At 37.0% G+C, this 22,816-nt stretch overlaps 1 protein-coding gene across 1 annotated transcript in view; it reads right to left on the minus strand.

Moving 5' to 3' along the window:
• Nucleotides 1-9,914: 9,914 nt before the first annotated feature.
• LOC150075328 (uncharacterized) overlaps nucleotides 9,915-22,816 on the minus strand; it is a 192,659-nt gene continuing 179,757 nt past the window's right edge. Inside the window, exons 10-11 of the mRNA XM_090388765.1 lie at nucleotides 14,197-14,285; nucleotides 9,915-10,014 (exon numbers count right to left, since the gene is read on the minus strand). Of these exons, the coding sequence (XP_090244891.1) occupies nucleotides 10,009-10,014; nucleotides 14,197-14,285 (95 nt within the window). The 3' untranslated portion in view covers nucleotides 9,915-10,008. The remainder of the gene's footprint in view (nucleotides 10,015-14,196; nucleotides 14,286-22,816) is intronic.

Genomic DNA, 22,816 nt, shown 5'->3' on the forward strand with positions numbered 1-22,816 from the left:
CCTGGGTATGACCCCCATGCACAAGCACACTGTGGGTGACCTCCCAGGTGTGAACCAATTTAAGCAGGGGTCAAGGTGTGACTCCCACACCACATGGAGGAATGCTTCTCTGTGTTACCAGGCGGTAAATGACTCTTATTAACAGGTAAAATACCACTACTTTGCTTATTGAAGGCTTGAAGTGGTGGAACCCATGTTTAGTCTCCAGAGCTAAGTTCTGGTCAACCCTTCCCCACCTCTTCCATCATGCAGTATGACTGATGAACATCATGGTGAGATCCAATATTCCTTACATTTCAAGGGTACAGCTCTAAAACAATGTTCACAGGCTGCCCACTAATTAGTACACCGGACCGAACCTATTGGTAACTCTTTAGGAGGCTTCCAGATCAACTAGTGTATAATCTTGCTACCTCTACTCTGCCAGATAGTGACTGGGGGGAGTCCAAGTAGGGTGTATGTGGGGGGGGGCATTGTCAAGGATCTGGGAACATTCTTACCATTTGTACGCCATAGCCAAAAATTTCATTACTTCATGCAGCATGTCCCTGCCACTTTTTCTTACTATTGAATACACCATGAATTGTCAAACTAATAGAGTAAGCTTATCTGCGAAAAGAACTAAACCTCCCAAACACTGCCTAGTTCATTTCACATATACGTCGTCTCAATTCTAATCTCGACGACGTCCATTTTCACTTACAGTCTGCCAAACCCCACGTATTTTTTCTGACAGAATTGCAGTTATCAGTTGATTCAACTACTGCTGCTCATCTGTTGCCCAAATTATTCGCTGTACGATTCCTTTCGCCTCAAAGGTGGTACTTGTGCATATTTCCGTTCCGATATTCCCTGTCAGAGACTTGGTAATTTGGAATCTCCTCTTTTCGATCTTCTCTGGCTTAAAATCTCTCTATCTCATTGCATCAAATCCATCTGTTGTCTCTACCGTTCTCCCAACTCCACTAATCACTTGGAGCTCTTCGACTTCCTGTCTTTGCAACTTTACTTTCTCCAGTCCAACTTTCCTAACTGTGAGGTAATTTTAATGTTCACAACTCCAGCTGGCTTCTGTTTTCTAGTCACACTGACCCAGCTGGTTGAGATGCTGAGGGTTTTGCAATTACTAATGACCTTGCACAGATTGTTCATTTACCTACAAGGATACCGGACAATCCTAACCATACAGCCAACATGCTTGATCTTTTTCTCACAAACAACCCTAAGTACACAGTCGAAGTGAGTGGTCCTTTAGGCACCTTAGATCACAACTTGGTGATTGTCTCTTCTCTAATGGAGCCTTTATCTCAAGGCTATTCCCAACCTCGTATTGTTTGGCATTACAAGAATGCCAAAATGGGAATGACCTGCAAGATTTCTTTTCCTTGGTCAGATTACTGGTTCAAAACTTCTGATGTCAACGTTTGCTCAAATCGTGTCAGTGAAATTATTCTTGTAGGAATGGAATCCTTTATTCCACACTCCACTTTAAAATCTCGTCCTTTATCTAAACCTTGGTTTTCCAATAAATGTGCTAAGGCTGTTCAGGAGAAGAATGTTGCATATCGTAATTGGCTTGTTTCCAATTCTTCAGTTTCATTTTCTGCCTACACCAAAGCTTGCAACAATTGTAAAGCAGTTATTAATCAGTCCAAACTAGATTTTGAACAGACTAAGAGTAGAAAACTTGCTTCTTGCCCTAATGGTAGCCGAGCGTTCTGGTCTCTTGCCATAGCTATTCGCTGCAACTTTTGCCCATCTCTGGCCAAGGATAAAGCGGACCTGCTATCATCCCATTTTTCTTCCAACTCATGTATTAATGATCTTGGTAAAACACCTCCCACCATTCCCAACACGCTCCATTCAATGCCTCCTGTGGTCTGCCATCAAAGGGATGTCAGAAGGATTTTGACGAATCTTGATGCTCCACTTGTTCTCAAAACCTGTGCTCCTGAACTTACTCCTGTTCTTTGCCACCTTTTTTTCACTTTCTTATTCCAAAGGTGTTTTTCCTTCTACTTGGAAATTTGCTCATATCCAGCCAGTTCCTAAAAAGGGTGACAAATCCCTCCCATCCAATTATCATCCCATTGCAATTACTTCTACTCTTTCTAAAGTAATGGAGAAATCAATTAACTGCCAACCTAGAAACCTTCCGTCTGATCAACGACTGCCAGTATGGATTCATTCATTCAGTGTCGATCCTCTGGTGATATTCTGGCTTATGTTACTGATATATGGACAAATTCAATCGAAAAGTTTTGTGAAATACAAGCAGTTGCTCTTGACATCTCAAAGGTTGTCACAGACATACTCTCAGATATGCCAGAAAGCTGTACTTGCTACTTGGGAGTCTAAAACGCTGATGGAACTGATATCCGGGTGAAATTCAAGTCAAGTCAAACACGATCAAAGGCTTTTGATCGTGTTTGGCATAAAGGTCTTAGTTTTCCAACTGTTTTTTGTAATTGGCTATCCAGTTTTCTCTCTGATCACTCACTGAGGGTGATGGTAAATGGCACTGTGTTCTAACTTCTCCACTAATGCTGGTGTCCCCCCACTCTTTTCCTCTTGTATATTAATGACCTTTCATTGACCGGAAATCCCATCTATAGTTTTGCCAATGATAGCACAATGCATTCCACTTTCCATTTTGTGAAACCTTTCCCTTCTCAATCAGCTTCAACTTCTCGAATATCCGCTACCAATTCCTTAAATGTCGATCTCCAGGTAATTATCCAGTGAAGCAAAGACAACTTAGTTGATTTCAATCCATCTAAAACTCAGTCTTGTCTTATATCTTGCAGAAAAGGATTCTTCTGCTCCTATGCTTATCTTTGGTGACACTCCGATTTCTAGGCAAAATGATATATCTCTTTTGGGGATTACCCTGACTTCTAATCTCTCTTGGCACAAGCACAGTAGAAATATTGCTTCCTCTGCATCTAAAAAACTCTGTTTTCTCTTTCATTTTCAACATTACTTTTCTCCCAAACAGCTGTTCACTCTGTACAAATTGCAAATCTGCCCTACTTTGGAATATTATTCCCACATCTGGGGCAGTCCCCCCAGAACCTCTCTCAAGGGCGCCTCCGTAGCCAGGTGGGAAGGAGCAGCAGTGCGTAGCACACGCTTCTTGATTAGACCGGGGTTCGAGCCCGTCACCACCAAATATGGAGGATGCGGAAAGGTCAGGGAATGACCACTGCATATCCCGGAGCAATATGGCCTTAGTTGCTAATGCTCCTAAAAACCAAATAACTAAGTAACCTCTCTCAGGCCTCTGGATTCCATTCAGAAGAGGGCAGTTAGAAATTAATGATTTCTCTCTGACAGAATCTCTTCACTCATTGTCTCATAGACGTATTGTTTTTACTGCTTGCCTTTTCTACAGATACTTCCATGGGTGCTGTTCTTCTGAATTGGCTTCTATAATTCCCACTCTTTCTTTCAAAATAATCCGAATGCATGCCGCCACCAGCCAACATCCATTTACTGTCCAACTTCAAACTCACAGAACCAACTTTTCATCTTCCTTGGTTATTCATTCAACTGCCGTTTTCTGGAACAACCTTCCTTCATATGTATTTCCTGAAAATTAGTCTACAGAAGTTCAAGTCTAATGTCAACAAATATCTTTTTTCATCTTCTCATCCTCCAATCCAAGCACGGTACTAAGTACCATAGGTTTTTTTTTATGAAAACCCTGTATTTGGGGTTTTCATAAAAAAAAAAAAAAGTGGATAGTTTTACTGAGTTGTTGATAAAGGAAGAATCTTTATTTTGGAGAGTTTAGAGATGGAGTGGTTCTGGTAGTGTTGGGTAAAATTTACCACTGCAGAAAGTTGCAGATGTTAAAGAAGTCACTTTGATTCAGTGTTTTTTTTTTAATATAAAAAACACTGAATCATTTGTAGTGCCAGCAGACAGTAACAGGCACTATTTCAATTTGTTGGTACAGTTGATGTTGAGATGGATGTGACAGAATGTGATGTCCAAGCTTGTTATTTAACCATCTAATGAGAAACCATTTGGCTGACAATAAGCTGAAGGGTGGATGTCACAAGATGAAAGACCAGATTAATGATGCATAGAAAAAGTAAGGTAGGATATTTCTGCATATTAAATGAGAGTGAGGTTGTACTTCACAAACAAAATGCAGTCAAAAGGTAGGTTGACATCTATATCCTTTGTGTAATGGACTGAGAAGAGAAGTTTAGAATGCAGATGTACTCTAAAAATTTATATTGGATTTTATGAAAGAGTAGATATGCTAGCATTTTAAAAGGTTCTGAAATTCGATTAACATGTTCACTGTATTTTTTTTTTTTTTTATGAAAACCCCAAACACGAAAGATATCAAAACCTATAGTACTTAGTACCATGCATGGGTTGAAGGAGAAGTATGGGGGGGGGGATTCCGGAAACTTTGCTCTAGAGACTAAACATGGGTTTCACCACTTCAAGCTTCCAATAAGCAAAGTGGTGGTATTTCACCGGTTGATCAAAGTCATCTACCACCTTATATGTATTGATACATATAAGCATCACAGCACCCAACATACTGTAAGCAGTCAATACATGAAATGGATTGTTCAGTTATGGACTATTAGCATCAAAAGTTAATTTTTATTACTTTTTTTTATTTGCTTGTGTTGAAGTTATTTATGTATATAAAATACACTTGTAAAATCAGGTGTTTCCCCCCCCCCTTGGTTTTACAAGTGTATTATACACATCAACACAGCAAACAGATATATGAATTTTGAATATATATTTCACTATATTTGGCCCAGTTGTTAATCCAGTAAAATCCCATTCATAATGATATAGATATCAAGGTGAACTGAAATTGTCTGCCTACTCCTCTCAGCCTATTCAATTTCTCAGTGCCATTGTTGACAGTTTCAGGTTACATTGTTCTAGAGTTACTCTCCTTGCTGGGTGCCACTTGATTACTGAAGGTTGACGACCTTGTCACCAGCCCTTTTCTTCATCACCATCAAGACTGTCATTTCCTGAATGGTGATGAATTTTTTTTTTTTTAAGTGGATCTACTTTAGGAGCAAAGTTGCTAATTTTTAAAGACTATATTGATGTGGAACATCAAGATTACCTGTTCTGCCATGGAGAATTTCCTGAGCATGCTCAAGATCTGTGCCTTCGATGGTTCCCGTGGTATTCAGAATTAACAAAATGGATTCATTCTTAATTCAGCATTATTAACACTCCCAAGGTTGCTCCAATATTATGGTGCAGGCTGTCTTCAGGTAATCAGTACTTTTACTTTTGTAAACTCATCAAGATCACTTGTTAGCAGAGTAAATACTCCATTAAACATTTTTTTTTTTTTTTTTGTAGAGTACCTCTTGGTTAAGATAATTTATATTCACAGAACATTTTTTAAATAAGGAGGTAAAAAAAATAAGTTTATTGATTATACAGGGTATTGCATAAGTATTAAATATTTTGGCAATAAAGGATTTTATATATATATATATATACACAGTAAGACCCCTGTATCCACGGGAGATACGTTCCAAGACTGTGGATGGCTGAAACCACTGATATAAGCGAACATCTGCTGACCCCATATATAATGTGATTTTCTTGTACGTATGTATAATAAAGATTAATTGATAAATTAAGCACACAGTAAGACACTACCAACATCAAATACGGTAATAATAAAATACAGAAGACTTAATTTATTGGGTTTGGATTAACCAGGACACTTCAAGACTCCAAATTAAAAAAAAAAAAAAAAAAACAGAAATCATAAAATTCAAGTAATAACTAGAATAGGTATAAACAGATATTTTGCAAGATGTAGACAAGAACTGGCATTAAAAGTCATCATTGGGAGATGGGTTACCTCTTATTATCTTGCAACTCCTACTGTCTTCATACCTACCTCTCAAAATAAAAAAAAAAAAAAAGACCAAATGTTTAGTTTGATTTAATGGGTTGCGTCAATCCACAAAAAAGACAAATTTGTTTTGTTATTTATGTCAGGGATGTCAGATTTTTTTTTTTTTTTATATATATAATAACTATGCATTTTTTTTTTTTTTTTTTAGAAATCGCAAAAATGATGGGCAAACAAGTTATTATTGTTATTATTTGGTTTTTAGGAGCATTAGCAACTAAAGCCATATTGCTCTGGTGCGGTGGTCATTCCCTGACCTTTCCGCATCCTCCGTATTTGGTGGTCACGGGCTCGAACCCCGGTCTAATCAAGAAGCGTGTGCTACGCACTGCTGCTCCTGCCCACCTGGCTACGGAGACGCCGCAACCACAAGAGTTGTGCTTTCACATAAAACAAAAACTTGAAATTATTCAAAAATTTGAAAATGGTGCATCTGTTAAATATCTAAAGAACCATTATAATGTTGGTGGCCAAACCACATGCGATATTTTAAAAAATAAAGGGAAGCATCGTATTGGATACGCGAGTAGTACATGTTAAGTTTTTTCGTTTTTTTTCCGTGGTTAACTGAATCAGCGGATATGGGGACACAACTGTGTATATACATCGTGCTGCCACTTTATTAGGTAAACCTACCTAGTAGCGTGTTGAGCCTCAAAACGGCCTGAATTTGTCTAGGCATGGATTGAACAAGTGTAGGAATGCAGTACCATGCAGACATGAGTGTGTGACGCAGTTCCTTGAGATTCAACGGAGATGTAGGCCTGCAGTGAAACAGCCCTTTCCAGCTCATCCCAACTATGTGGAGATCCGGGAGATTGAGAAGGCCGCTGCAGCAAAGAAAAGCCATTGTCGTGTTCCTGGAACCATTCCAGTGATTTCGGCTTTGTGCACCAGCGCATTATCATGATGGAATTAACATCCAGACATTTTAGAACTATAAGCAATGCTTATCTTGGAAAATTCAATCTTAATATATAAAGTCCACTCACCACCCCATTAATTTCCATACCCAGAAGTATCAACAGGAATAACTACTGATGTGAACATTTCCAACATGTTGGAAATAGTGCTGATAGACAGAATGCAGAAATAATTCTAGAATGTCTTTACTTAAAAAATGTATATTTGAACTTTGTTCAAATATTAACCAACGAAAGACTGCATTTTAAAAGAATGGTTGAATTAAATGTAGATAAGAGGACAATGTGAAAATTGTTCTATGAACTTGAAACTATCATTATTTTTTTTTCAACTGGGATAATAATTTTGGTAATTATAAATGTATCTGGTACTATAAAAATTTTTTGCAACCTATGTAAACAGTTTGAAAAGAACTGTAACAGTCAAAATACATTTAAAGAAAATAGAGACATGTTTATCATTTATAAGCCAATAACAATTATTACACATGGTAAACTACCACATTCTAATCTGTGTGATCTGAAATGACACAAAGAAAACTAGGTAACAAAAATAAAAAATTGAGTAGTCTGATGTTTATACTCCTACTTTATTTACATGACCTCTGAATAATGTTAAACTACAGACAAGGTAGTGAAAGGAAGTGGCTCTCAAACTTTTTCCTCTTGATGGCGATTGAATTTAGTCAAATTCCACAGTAAGCAAAAGAAAAGGTTGCATACAGAAAAATCCCAATCACAACATCCTTTTATGCCAGAGTACACTGCTTGAGAAAATCTTCACTAAAGGATGCCTACATTTGTTTTCAAGGGTACACCAATTTAAAATGAAGATTTTAATAGTAAAACTGATACCATGAAATTCAATTAAAATGTTTTTTTTTTGTCAAATCATATTTCATGTTAACCAGTTTCCACTGTAAGTAAAACAAAAGTTGAAATCTAATAATTCAGTTGTTACTTTAGGATGTCAATATTTTATAGGAGTGAACTGAGACTACTACCGTTTTTTTTTTTTTTTTATATATATAAAATGTCTATGCCATAAACAGACAATGAAAATTTTCTGAAGTGTAGGTCAGTGTTTTTCATTGTGCTAAATCTTGCTACAAGCCCAAGTCATTAAAAGGTGTAAAATGCAAAAGGAGTCAAACTTAAATCCCAAGAAGGACCAAGATCATTAGTAGTGATCTGTAATTCAGAACATCTAGTCAGATATCTGATAAGATGGACCAGATATAAACCTGTATTTGTAAACCACAACCATACACAACATTGTCAATCACCCTTGGTTATTCTACTTCCACAAAACTCACAACAGGTGAGGATAATGGCCAGTATAAATTCAGAAAAGCATTTGTCAACCACACAAGGGCAGTTTACACATCAAATTTAATTTGTTATAGGTTCCACAATTGAGAAATCCAGGCCAATGCAAGCCTTCACTTTCAGCCACACCTTTGCTTCCTCCACCCAAAAACTTCCATGCTCCCCTCCATAACCATAGAAACTCTCTCTGATGGGAGGATTATCCCTCTCATCAGAGAGAGTTTCTGTCTCGGAAATCTCAACAGTTGAGATTTTTCACCATGGTGGGAAAGCAGACTCTAACAGAACATATCACTGACATGAAAACGTCAACCTCAAGGAAGCTTGGGGTTGACTCGTATTCACACATCAGCAAGGCAGGTGATAACAGTGGAAAAATTAGAGTGCAACAACAAGATAGCCAATATTTTCCATGACAAATCCACCACTTATGCCAATTTAAAAAAGGATTTGCCATCACAACTGATAAAACAGAAATTTAAGAACCTCCAAGCAAAATAAAATTAACATAAATATATCCCAAACTATACACTAATAACACCAAATCCACTAATTTGGAATCCCTTTTTCATTTTCATAATCAAAACTTTTCTTCCTTACCTGTCCCATCATTAACACATCACCTGGGGAGGCAAACTCTGGCAAAATGGCTAGCAGGATCACATCCAACACCATAAAAATTGATACATACTTAAAAGGTAATTGCATCATTCTTTTGTGTCATAATGCCAGTACTTCAACATGCTAGTTTGAAGTCATAATAAATTGATGCAACAATAGTTCATAGTATATTAATACTTGTCTCAAAATGTCATTACTCTAAATTATGTTATTAATCATCCAACGCAGATCCATAAATCAGGGTTGCAAAGTCTATCAATAGCTTTTTTTTTTTATAAATATCCCAATTTTCCACCAAAATGCATATCTGCACAGAAAAGCTTGTTTTATCTGTAGTTAATCTGGTCCTGGTTTACAACGAACAGATTCCCTTTTTTTTTTTTTTTTCTCATTATTAACACTGTATACAGTAAAATTACCTAACAGCAGGTAATATTAAGGTACCCTTCAAAATTAAATTACATGTAAAAATTCAACCATTAATATTTATTTAAATTCAACATTTTATACACTAAATTTAATTATGTATGCAGCAGAACTCCAGCAATTTATCTTTGTTAAAGGATTAATTATATAAATGGTTCTATGGGATGAGAAATTATTAAAATTTCTATTTAAAATAAACCACAGCAGAAAAAGTTTGAGAACCACTGATATACATAAATGTTCTCTCATCCTAACATGCATATTTTTCTCTTTGTTTATACAACTTTTAGGACTGCTTTAAAGAACAGTAGAAAAAAAATAAAAACATTAACTTATATACATTATTTTTTAACTTCAGGGATGAAGTTTGACCAACAATTTCAGTCTGCTTTTAAATTGTAGGTTTAGATGTAAGGGAAAAAAAGTCGAGACTATTAAGGTAAAGACATTTTCTTAATAAAAAGTTGCAACTATTGACATTATGAAGGTGAGAGATCATCTCCACACTTTGGATTCAATAACAAACATAGTGTTTCATTTAATGTTTTTAAAATATGTCAATTAGATGTCTCTCATTATACACTTACATAAATTGATATAAATTCCAACAATAAATTCTAAATTATGGTTTTTATATAAAAGTAGAGAAAAATTTTATAACAAATATCCAGTTAAAATCTGGATTATTTCCACCAAGGAAAATAAATTAAAAGCTTGCACTATACATTCTTAAACTCTTAAGTTGACTAAAACAACCATCTTCTTTTCTCACTGTATTTTCTAGTGCTGAAAAAGAAAAAATATAGATGATGTAAGTAAACATATTTGGCAAAATAAATACATGTACTACACTATGGAAAATTAATGACACTAAGAGAAAAGAACAATGTAGCATGTAAAATCCAGTCATGATAATTAGGAATATATATATATATAGGTGCTATTGTAATAGTGATATATATATATATATATAGTCATACTAATTTCTGTGTGCACTGGCACTACCTCAAAAGGAATCTGAAGAGCAACATGTTTGAATTGAATATTATTTCTAACAAGAACCGCCACGCTTCCACAGGCCAGTGAGTCGATACTCACTATCTCTTCTGAACATGGTATAATTTTTAATGATAGGAAACACTTGTGGATTTAAACAGGTTTCTTATAGGGATATACCTGCTGGTTCATAGCGGTTGATGAGATCATGCAAGTCATCTTTTGCATTACAAAAGCCTCTACAATTCCACTGAAGGATTCTTTCCATTATGCATTCTTGTTAGTTTTTGTTTCTGACTGCTTTTTTTGGTTGTAGCTTGTTTATACCTCTATTATTACTTTGCCTATCTTAGGAAAGAAAGGATGTGTTGTGTTCATCTCATCAGTTGTGTAAAGTTCTAAAATTCCATCATCTGAATTATTCTGCTGATCAATAGCTATTTCCATTGAAATCTGTGGTTGCACCATTGGGGTTTCTGTAGCTTTTGGTTTCACTGTTGAAGGCACATCGGCTGGAATGGAAATTGGAGTATTGCTAGATTGTTCAATTGTTTGTTGTGAAGGACACTGTTTGGGAGAAGTGAGCATGGATCGTGCCCAATTGGCGATAGATGTATTAGGAGGAACTGTAACATCTGTTTGGATTAATGACTGGACCTGTTTAGCAGCTGTGGCATATGTAAGCTTTGGCTCCATTTTGATTATTTCTCTTCTCGCCTCTGAATAAGTGACTTTGTTCTCCACTTTATATTTCTGTATTTTTTTTTCCTTGCTTCCACGGTTTGCATATTTAGGAAAAAGCTGGGTGACTACCTTTACAATTTTGGCAATGAGGAGAGCATTGCAATCAGATTGGTTGTGCCCCTTTGATCTGCAGTTACGACATATTGCCTCACCTCTACATGCAGTCTGGGAGTGTCCATATTTTTGGCACTTTTAGCACCTGATTGGGTTTGGGATGTAAGGTCGGACAAGGCAATGGAGATAGCCTGCTTTGACAGACGTTGGTAAGATGGAAGAGCTAAAAGTTATGCTCCTTGTTGGAACAGGAATACCATCTTTATGAGTATTGATTCTCCTGGCTTGGATAACTCTTTCTTCTCGTTGCTCTTTGACTATTTCCTCCTCTGATACAGTTAATAATAAGTCCCATTCTGCAATTACTCTCTTAGAGGAATTTAGGGTGGCATGGGGAGTGACTTTTATTGGATGTCCACCGAAAGTTGTCAGATTTAACAACTTTGCAGAATGCTGGGATTTCATGGGCTCTACCAAAAGAGACCCAGACTGGAGTCACCTTACTGATTTTGATGAACCTGCGACAGCCTCTAAGCACTTCTGCACAAGGAATGGGGACAGTTTACTCAGAGGCTGGTCTGATGTAGACTGCAGTATGAGGAATGCTGGTATCTCCTCTTGAGGATTTGTTTTCAGTCATCATCAGTGTGATTTGTCACTAGTTTTGAACTTGAGGGCTCTAAAGGTGGAAACGTATTGTTATCCATCTTTGCTCCTTTCAGCCCTAGAGAGTGGATTTCTTCTCCCAAGTTACCGGCCCCGCCATGGGGAGGCAGGAGCAGTGCCACTAGAGTGACCAAGCCGTGTAAAAGTTAGTAATTAGTTAAATGGAAAAAAGAGAAAATTAAATCTTACCGATTGTAAGATTTACTATTATTTAATGAGAATGTAAGAAAACTTTTATAAATGAACAAAACTGTAGCTTCAAGAAAAACGCTCTAGAAATCACTTAGAATTGCTTGATCACTATAACGCTTGGCACCCGGGGCCTTGAACACAAGCAACGCACCCCTAAATCTTGTATACTGACCCTAAAGACAGTCCAGCTCCAATAAATCTCTTTAGCAACCTCAAATTTTCGTTTAGATCTGACAATTCATTTTTTAGTTTTTGCAGTGCTGAATGAGGTGAAGTGTCCCTATCGGTAAAGTGGAATACAGATCGGTGATTTGGTTCTTCTTTCTGCAAGGGAAAACACCCTAGTAATGAACTAGTCACTGCTTGGACTAAGTTAGTCCAAGCAGTGACCAGTTGTAGATGATATATATAGTAGAGATGTAGATTATATATGTATAGTAGAGACTACTTCCTCATGGTGGGGACAGTAACTCATTGGGGGAGGGGGCCTTGAGTGCTCGTCCCGGCCATGAAGAAATGAAAGAAACTAAATAAAAGAGATTTGACATTTGACCATTTAGCCTGCCATGAGGCTAAATGGTCAACTCAAAGTATGGGGTCTCTGTGCTGATTATTATAAGTAACACCAACTAAATGTTTCAGTTGTGTAACACATGAGAACCAATTGCATGTATGTGGGAGCACAGGGAGTGGTTGATGATGGTTCATCCAAATGAAACTAAAATGAAATGAAACCTCCCAAAAGGTGTAATCAAGTGCTGGCAAGGTTGTGATGCTGTCAGTTTTTTGGGATCTGCTTGGTGTAATACTAACAGATTATCTTCAAAAGGTCTGTACTGTGATGGTGAAGTGTTATTCCAACCTCCTCATAAAGCTACATGCTTCCGTAAATGAAAAAAGAAGATAGGGAAAGCTGCAGTGAGGTGTGCCCATGAATGTGGGTTTGAAATATTTCCGCATCCTGCTTATTCCCCCAACCCTGCACCCTAAGATTCCTTCCTTGAGGTCCCATCTTTGTGGAAAACACTTTGCTTCTGATGACAAGGTGATTTCTGTTCCAAATCATAGTTTGAAGGGCAGTCAGAGGACTTCAACTAAATTGGTTTGCAGAAGTGTATTGAGAGGTGGCAACAATGTGTCATTGTCTGGTGACTATGTTGAAAAAGTGTAATACATGGTGTTCATTTCAGCCTTCTATTAAAACTACTATCTTTGGGTGAATACAAATCGTTTTTGACCCTCCCCCATGTTGCTTGCTGTAGCACTGTAGCACTTTTTCCAAGTTTAAAGAACTTGATGTTAGCAAGCTGTTCAAACTGCGACATTCTGCACCCAGTCAACTATGACACGAGTGAAGTGGTGGAGCCAATTCCCACTTGGCATGTATGCTGTGGGTTTGAAATATTGCTACCTTAGTCAATGTCAACACTCTCCCTCACAAAACCTTATGTCTGTAGTAGAAACCATTTAAATACCAGTGTGCAATTCTGGGAACTTTTTGAATATACTACATGTAGTCAAATTATACAAAATGAATCATTGTACAATCTACTTCACAAACTCTTCAACTAACCTTAATTCCCCTGGTAGTAAAAATTCACCAACCACTTGATGGCTAAAACTTTTCTGGATTCCACTTTCTAAAGGTTAGTTATCCAGTGGACTTGGATTGGTAAGCCAATCCAAGTCCACTGGATAAAATGCAGATAAACATCCTACTATTTCACAGTTCTTACCAATGATTTATACTTCAGAATTGTTATTATTATTATTATTTTTTTTGCATAATTTGCAGTGTTTTACTAATGCCAACTCCCTAACTGCTGTTGCATTTGTCTATAGGGTTGCTAACATTTCTGTATAATCCTGGAAAAACATGGTTAAAGGTTATCTTATTCCTACATTTACTAGGTCCCCATGGTTCTTACAATTTTTGTCACTTCTAAATTGTTTTCACTGGTACTGAAAAACTCCTCACATCATCTGGAGGAAGACAATCAAAGACCTAGACAACTGGATAAATATAGTCTGTGTAGAAAACATTTTTATGTCAATGGGATCTGAAAGACCCTCTGGCACTCATTACAGGATTAAATCGCTAGAAATTCATAATTCTTTAAATATAAAGAATAGATTTTCTAATTGTTAGTTGATTTCTAAATTTTTATTTGGTTTTTTTAATTTGTTTCATTTTATATTTATGCCACTATAAAAATGCTGAGCAAGTATCAAGAAATTAGTACATTCAGAATGTATATTTTATTTATTTAATTAAAGGATTCCTACTACTTTAAAATTGCTAAATATAAAACTTACTTTCGGTACATCTGCTACTTGACCGGGAAGCAAAGGAGGAAAATCCACTAATTCTTCATTTTCTTGTTTATTTGCTACTGTTGACACATCTGCAATTAATATATTTATGTTGTCGCTGAAATGACTTTTGATGATTTATTCTTCTATATTTAAATTATTAAAAATACACTTGTTTCCCACAAACAGTCATGAAATGTTATTGTTTATTCCATAAACTTTCCCAACCACAATTTAATACAAGGTACTCTAGCCAAAGTCAGTTCTACACCTTGGTCATTTGCAATTTAGTACACTTAGTAATGTGAAATTTTCTGCTTGTTCACTTATGAACAAGCAGCTAACTAAGATGACCCAGTAAATGCTGGGTCATCTTAGTTATCTAGATAATTTTAAACTGCTTAAAATGTTGAAAATAAAATGAAAAACATGTTATTTTCAATATTTAATGAACTCAGATACGATTACATGGTCTACTGCAACGTGAAATGTTACTTGAGCTAAAATCAGTACAAATATGGATGGCTATCAACAAAGTGTGCTTGGCACAGCTAAAATGTGAAATAAAACTGATTTTACTTCCATGCTCAGATAGATAAAAAAAAAGCAATGTATTTTTTAAAAATAACTGAACCAAGTTTGAGATACATGTTATGCATGCAAATGGCATCCACAGTGCGAAAATGTAGTTTATGCAATCTTAGATCAAAGTTCGATGATGGAATGCTGTTTGGTTTTTTAGGAGCATTAGCAACTGAGGCCATATTGCTACGGGAATATGCGGTGGTCATTCCCTGACCTTTCCACATCCTCCGTATTTGGTAGTGACAGGCTCGAACCCCGGTCTAATCAAGCAGCATGTGCTATGCACTGCTGCTGCTCCTTCCCACCTGGCTACGGAGGCGCCGATGATGATGATGGAATGCATTGAAACAGATCAGAGGTACTAATGTCATGCATACAGTTTACAGAACACAAATGGTGCCTTATAAACTAGTTGCTTGGGCAAAAACAAAATAACAAACTGCCATACCCATTAAGGTGAAACCTGGCTTCATTTATCATGCAGAATTATTTAGTTCACTTTATAATATCTGTTGTTAATGAAAAGTTCCATTTTAGTCAGCTAAGGTTATTACAAGAATGCAAAATGGGATGACCTGTGAGACTTCTTTTCCTTGGTCGGATTACTGTTTCAAAAGTTCTGATGTCAACGTTTGCTCAGATCATGTCAGTGAAATTATTCTTGCAGGAATGGAATCCTTTATCCCACACTCCACTTTAAAATCTCGTCCTTTATCTAAACCTTGGTTTTCCAATAAATGTGGCTAAGGCTGTTCAAGAGAAGAATGTTGCATATCGTAATTGGCTTGTTTCTAATTCTTCAGTTTCTTTTTCTGCCTACACCAAAGCTCGCTACAATTGTAAAGCAGTTATTAATCAGTCCAAACTAGAGTTTGAACAGGCTAAGAGTAGAAAACTTACTTCTTGCCCTAAGGGTAGCCAAGCATTCTGGTCTCTTGCCAAAGCTATTCGCCGCAACTTTTGCCCATCTCTGCTCCCACCTCTGTCCAAACCAGATGGTTTTGTTGTCACTTCAGCCAAGGATAAAGCTGACCTGCTAGCATCCCATTTTTCTTCCAGCTCATGTATTAATGATCTTGGTAAAACACCTCTCACCATTCCCAACACGCTGAATTCAATGCCTCCTGTGGTCTTCCGTCAAAAGGATATCAGAAGGATTTTGATGAATCTTGATGCTAAGAAAGCTCCAGGTCCTGATGGTATTTCTCCACTTGTTCTCAAAACCTGTGCACCTGAACTTACTCCTATTCTTTGCCGCCTTTTTTCACTTTCTTATTCCAAAGGTGTTTTTCCTTCTGCTTGGAAATTTGCTCATATCCAGACAGTTCCTAAAAAGGTTGACAAATCCCTCCCATCCAATTATCGTCCCATTGCAATTACTTCTACTCTTTCTAAAATAATGAAGAAATCAATTAACCGCCAACTCTTAAACTACCTAGAAACCTTCCGTCTGATCAACGATCGCCAGTATGGATTCCGTCAGTGTCGATCCACTGGTGATATTCTGGCTTATGTTACCCATTTATGGACTAATTCAATGGAAAGGTTCGGTGAAACACAAGTAGTTGCTCTTGACATCACAAAGGCTTTTGATCGTGTTTGGCATAAAGGTCTTCTAAACAAGCTTCCATCTTATGGTTTGCCAACTGTTTTTAGTAATTGGTTATCCATTTTTCTCTCTGATCGCTCACTGAGGGTGATGGTAGATGGCTCTCTGTCTTCTAACTTCTCCACTAATGCCGGTGTCCCCCAAGGTTCAGTTCTTTCCCCCACTCTTTTCCTCTTGTATATTAATGACCTTCTTCCATTGACTGGAAATCCTATCCGTAGTTTTGCCGATGATAGTACATTGCATTCCACTTTCCATTTTGAGAAACCTTGTCCTGCTCAATCAGCTTCAACTTCTCGAAAATCTGCTACCAATTCCTTAAATGCCGATCTTCAGGTAATTCTCCAGTGGGGCAAAGACAACTTAGTTGATTTCAACCCTTCTCAAACTCAGTCTTGTCTTATATCTCGCAAAAAGGATTCTTCTACTCCTATGCTTATCTTTAGTGACACTCCGATTTCTAGGCAAAATGATATATCTCTTTTGGGGACTTCTAAATCTCTCTTGGCACAAGCACATTACAAATATCGCTTCCTCTGCATCTAAAAAACTTGGTTTTCTCTTTCACTCTCTGCGTTACTTTTCTTCCAAACAACTACTCACTCTGTATAAATCGCAAATCCGCCCTGCCATGGAATATTGTTCCCACATCTTGGGTGGTGTCCCCAAAACCTCTCTCAGGCTTCTTGATTCCATTCAGAAGAGGGCAGTTAGGTTAATTAATGATTCATCTCTAACAGAGTCTCTCCACTCGCTTTCTCATAGACGTACTGTTTCTGCTGCATGCCTCTTCTACAGATACTTCCATGGGCACTGTTCTTCTGAATCGGCTTCTATAATTCCCGCTCTCTCTCTTTCAAAACAGTCTGAACACGTGCCACCACCAGCCAGCATCCATTTACTGTCCAACTTCAAACCCACAGAACCAACTTTTCATCTTCCTCATTTATTCATTCAACTGCCATTTTCTGGAACAACCTTCCTTCATACGTATTTCCTGAAAATTACAATCTACAGAAGTTCAAGTCCAATGTCAACAAATATCTTCTTTCATCTTCTCAACCTCCAACCCAAGCACGGTACTAAGTACTATAGGTTCTAATACCTCTTGTGTTTAGGGTTCACATTTAAAAAAAAAAAAAAAAACATCAATGATTGTTTAACCTTAACTGAGAAGGCATCTATGAAAAAAAAAAAAAAAGTTGTCCATATTTTTCCAGGTATTCCATACAATGCCTAGTAACATACATATAATATATTTTGGTTGGTTGTAGTAGGTTTGTGTGGGTGATGTAATTCAAGGCTAACTCTATATCATACAATTCTGCAGTATATATACTGCATTTGTGGTAAGCTGCTCAAATACTGTAGTGTCTGAAAAGACAACAGCAGTTGCCGTATTTCTGACTTCGGACCATCCACGTAGACAGAAAAGCCCAAAATGCAGTGTGCTGAGTAGAGTTTCAGGTAGATGGAAGATGGAGCGTCAGCATTCCCCCAGATACAGGAATATGAGCATGCCAGGGTGGAAGGGGGTGACTAAGGGAGCAACCTTGTCTAATGTGATAAGTAAATATTTGAGTATATCCTGGATATGACTAATGAATAGATGGTGGCAGTCTGAGATATTATAAAGATTTTCCCAGCATGGTTGAAAAACAGATGTCTACATGGAATAGTCTGACAAGGATTTCAGTTAATCTGAAACAATAAGGATGGTTCATTTGTTTCTATTATAGATTTCAGCTATGTTCGAAATGCTCCAGTAGCAATATGAATCACCTGATGGTGGATAGGATCCAGACAAAATACACTGTTCCCAGCAGATCCATAATCTATTTTAGACCACACAAGTACACAACAGAGGCAGAGTAAGGTACATCAATCTACATCCCAAGAAGTCCAGAGCATGGAGGTTCAATCCTCTCATGCACTTTGTGCATAGGTGTTGTCAAATATTGTTGTAAAAAGATCAACTTTTTATCAAATATGAATACCAAGAATTTCATCTCAGGAATAACATTTTTTCCAAGCCTCAATTTAGGTTCTGGATTGTTGTTGTTGTTGTTACTGGGCTTAACGACACAAGGGCTACTGAGGCCAAATTGTGTATGTTCATTGTTTATTTATAGGCAACATATAGTTATAGATGTTAAATTATATGCTCCTGTACAAGCCAATATATTTTAGATACAATAAAAGTTGTTGTTCAATATTTGTTTAATTTCCTAAAAAATGAGATAAATCAGATGATATATGCAACATGGAGAGTGTTGAAGAGTGTTTGACCAGATGGTTGAATATAAGGGACAATCCTCCAGAAAATGATGGACCGTAAGTTGCATTTGACAGGATGAGCACTGAGGTGGGCTTTCATCCAATAACAGGAAGAGATGAGTATGATGAGTGTGTCCTATTCTGAGTCTTCCCAATACCACTTCCTCTCGTCTGTCTTGTCTTAAGCCAGAGAGCCACAGCTTTGGATCTTCTTTTATTTGGTACAGTTTATTGTTGGTGTTACTTTTCCAGACAATTGTGACCAATTGTCGAGGCATGCTTTGCAAATGATGGGTTTATATCATTGTGAGGAACCTGAGGATGTTGTGAGAGAGAGAACTGAGGATGTTTCGTGGCAAGATCAGCACCTTCATTTCCTGGAATGCTAGAATGGTCAGGGATACAGCAAAAACTGATTGACTGATTGGATGTGCTGCAGGAGATTAACTGGAAATGAATCTCTTTCAAGATAGAATGAGAAAATGAGAAATTCTTCCTTATGGCATATAAGGAAATGAACAAATGATTGGAAAGTGATCGCTGTTAAAGGGATCAGATAATACTGACCAAGTCATAATTGGAAAGAGGGATGGTGAACAAATTGACAAGTCAATTGCAGAAGTAGATCCTGTAGGTAAGTGGATATAGGTAGGAGATTCAGTATTGAGTAAATTGAGATCATTGCTATTTATAAATTCCTCAATCAATTTGCCTTTGCTGTCTATTTTAGCAGACTCCCACAATGGATGGTGTCTGTTAAAGTCACCGAAAAGAAAATTTGGAGTTGAGTAATGAGGTTGTCAGGTTCTGAATGCAGAACTGGTAGAGATGGTGGAATATAAATGGAAACAAGGGTAACTGAAATACCCACTGTGATTTGAGAAGCCACAGCTTCTAGATTGGTTAATCGGACTGGTCTGGATGGTACATTAGAATTTACAAGAATGGCTACTCCTCCAAGTGCTGAAGTCTGAGTTCCTATCTTGTCTGTAGACTGTAGCCTGTATAATTTGTGGAATTTGGCAAAATTTTGGGTGACAAAATTATCTCCTGCAGGGGATTGAATTGAGTTAATAAATCTCTTATATCATTGGAATGACTGCTGGGTCCTCTGCAGTTCCATTGTATGATGTTATGCATTGTTTAGGTTTGGCTGAGGAAGATTCATCAGACTGCTTTTTGTGAGTTGGGCATTTTTTAAATTTTTTTTTGGGAGGGAGGGGCGTCCAGTACCCACAGTGTCACTCTCATGAAGCTCTAATGTAGGTTCCTCATAATCAGAGTGCACATCTATTTCCATACTATTGGTTGGCAATTCGATTTTCTTACTGTCTTTGGTAGTTTCTGATTTTTTGCTGTCATGTGATGCGGTTAGAGTATCAGTTGGGATACTAATTGGAGTGTTAGTTGCTTTGTTGATTTTAGTTATAGGAGAATCTTTTCTGGAAGCTGATAAGGTTTCTTTAACCCAGTTCGGCAGAGAGGTATTTGGCAGTATTGATACATCAGTTTGAACCGCAGTTAAAAGATGGCTTCGGGTATGAGATGCATAAGACAGACTAGGCATGGTCTGCGTGCGTCAGGATATGTCACTTTATGTTCAATTTTGTATTTTTGAATTTTCTTTCCGGTTTTCCACATATCACATGTTTTAGAAAAGGCAGGATGGCTTCCTTTGCAGTTGGGACAAACCAGAGTTGTGGCTGAGCAATCTGCTTGTGTATGATCCTTCAATCCACATAAAGGACAGATTGCGTCACCTCACCTCTGCATGCCTGCTGGGAGTGGCCATATTTCTGGCATTTAAAACAATGAAGAGTATTCGGAATGTATGACCGAATTCATCAGTTTAAATAGCCAGCTTTTACTGTGGATGGCAAATCAGGAGTGCTGAAAGTTAAAATGAGGGAATGAGTTGGGATGAGATTTCTATCTTTTTTTAATCATTATGCGCCTTGCACTGATTACCTTCTGATTGCTCAGTTCCTGAACTAATTCTGCCTCATACACTGCAAGTAGATCCCACTCTGTAATCATTCCTTTCATTGAATTTAAGATGTTGTGGCGAGTAACAGAGACCTGCAGCCCACTAAATATCTTTGTCTTTAATAGCCACTCAGAATGTTTGAAGTTGGCTGTTTCTACTAGGAGGTCTCCGGATTGTAGTCACTTCACCATTTTGGGTGAGTCAGCAATAGATTCCAAATATTTTTGTATCATAAATGGTGATAACTTGCCCACAGACCGAGTAGACAGAGAGTGTATCACCAAAAAGTTCAGTAGGTTAGGACACTGCTTCCCTTCAAAGCCTTTTAGGTTGGCTGGCATCATTTTCATTAGATATATCTGACCTTGATCGCTCTAAAGGGGGAATATTATTTAAGTCCATCATTGCTCCTTTTAGCCCTGGGAGAGTAACTTTCTTCTCCCAGGTTACCGGCCCCGCCACGTGGAGGCAGGAGCAGTGCCACCAGTGACCAAGCAGTTGTAGAAGTTAGTTGTTCATTAGTAATAAATATATATACTAAATAAAGAAAGGTTGTTTTCATTTCTGTGTTCTTACTTAATACTTTAAGCACAGAACCACTGGAAGTAAATAAACAAGAAAAAGACACTAGAAAATAAAGCTTTTTCTTTGGCAAGAGCACTCTATAATTCACTAAGAAAATCACTTGTCACTATGACTTGGGCCCAGGTTCGGGATGAAGATGGCACTTGTGGAAAATGTACACAATTCTGCAGTGAGAACCTGAAGCCATTAGCCGCTGCCCAGGAGTTAAGGTGATCAATGGCTTGTTGAAGTTGTCTTTCAATCATCCTCACATTATTGCATAAATCAGTGGTTTTCAACCGGGGTGCCGCAACAACATTCCAGGAGTGCCACATAATTTGGGTTTAAGTTTCTTAAACTTGTTATTTTTTAATTTATATGTTTATTTCATTATAAAAAGGTGTACAGTATCTTTTTAATTTTGTGGTCATCTATAATTGATGTTTACTTATATATAAAGAATACCTCTATAAAAAGTACCTCTATATAAAGAATGAAATTATATACTGTATATATATATATATATATATATATATATATATATATATATATATATATATATATATAATTTATATTATGAAATGTAATTTTTATAATTATATTATTGTAATAAATATCATATAACATTTATATTTTTAATAATATATATATATATATATATATATATATATATATATATATATATATATATATATATATATATATATATATATATTGAATAGGGGTGCCACAAAATAAAATAAATTACTTAGGCGTGCTGTTATTAAAAAAAAAGGTTGAAAACCACTGGCATAAATGGAGAAATATGCTAAAGTCATTGACATAGTGGGCACTACTTACAGTTGCAGTTAGTTTTTCAGTAATGGAATTCGCTTTGGTGGGAAAAAGTGTAACACTTAAAACTAATCTTTGCGATACTTCCTCCACTTGGCAAAAGGACAGAGAGAGAGAGAGAGATTCCTATACAAGCACAAAGACTGACAGAATAAAGTTTTTAATAAAAACAGGGAGATGATCTCTAAGAATGAAGTTGTAAAAGTCTTTTAAATTTAGAGGTTAGGAGTTTTAAATTTATCATTATGCGCCTCCCCCCAAGCTTTTTTTTTTTTTTGTGTGCGCACGCTTTTTTTTTGGCTGCTGTGCAATCTACATTCCATCACAGTTTGAAAAAAGTGAAAACCAGGTATATGTTTTTGTTTTTTTTTTTGATTTGGTAGTTGTTGGTGCATCGGCTTCTGTGGCCATATTGCACCTTCGAAGGTTTTTGCAGTACTTTGATCGAAGCCCGAGGCGGGAATCGAACCCGCGACCTTTGGGTTGCCGGGCAGGTACTTTACCCACTCGGCTAGCAAGGTCGGCTATATGTTTTTGTAATGTGCATCAGTGCCTCATTTATAGGCTCCCAACTGCCTGTAGTGATGTTAAATTTTGCCAGATGTTGAAAGGCATTCCCAGTCAGTTAAACCAATCTTCTACTGTGATAATCTAAAAGGGAGACAATCTCTCATTAAGTAAGATAGTTATCACAGGGAAGTTATAACTTCCACATGAGTTCTTTTCCACCTACCAACTAAGTGAAAGCAGGAAAGAAGAGGAGTAAA

This window comes from Mastigoproctus giganteus, chromosome 14 (assembly GCF_048544385.1).
Source record: "Mastigoproctus giganteus isolate SK-2022 chromosome 14, ASM4854438v1, whole genome shotgun sequence".
Lineage (NCBI taxonomy): Eukaryota > Metazoa > Arthropoda > Arachnida > Uropygi > Thelyphonidae > Mastigoproctus > Mastigoproctus giganteus.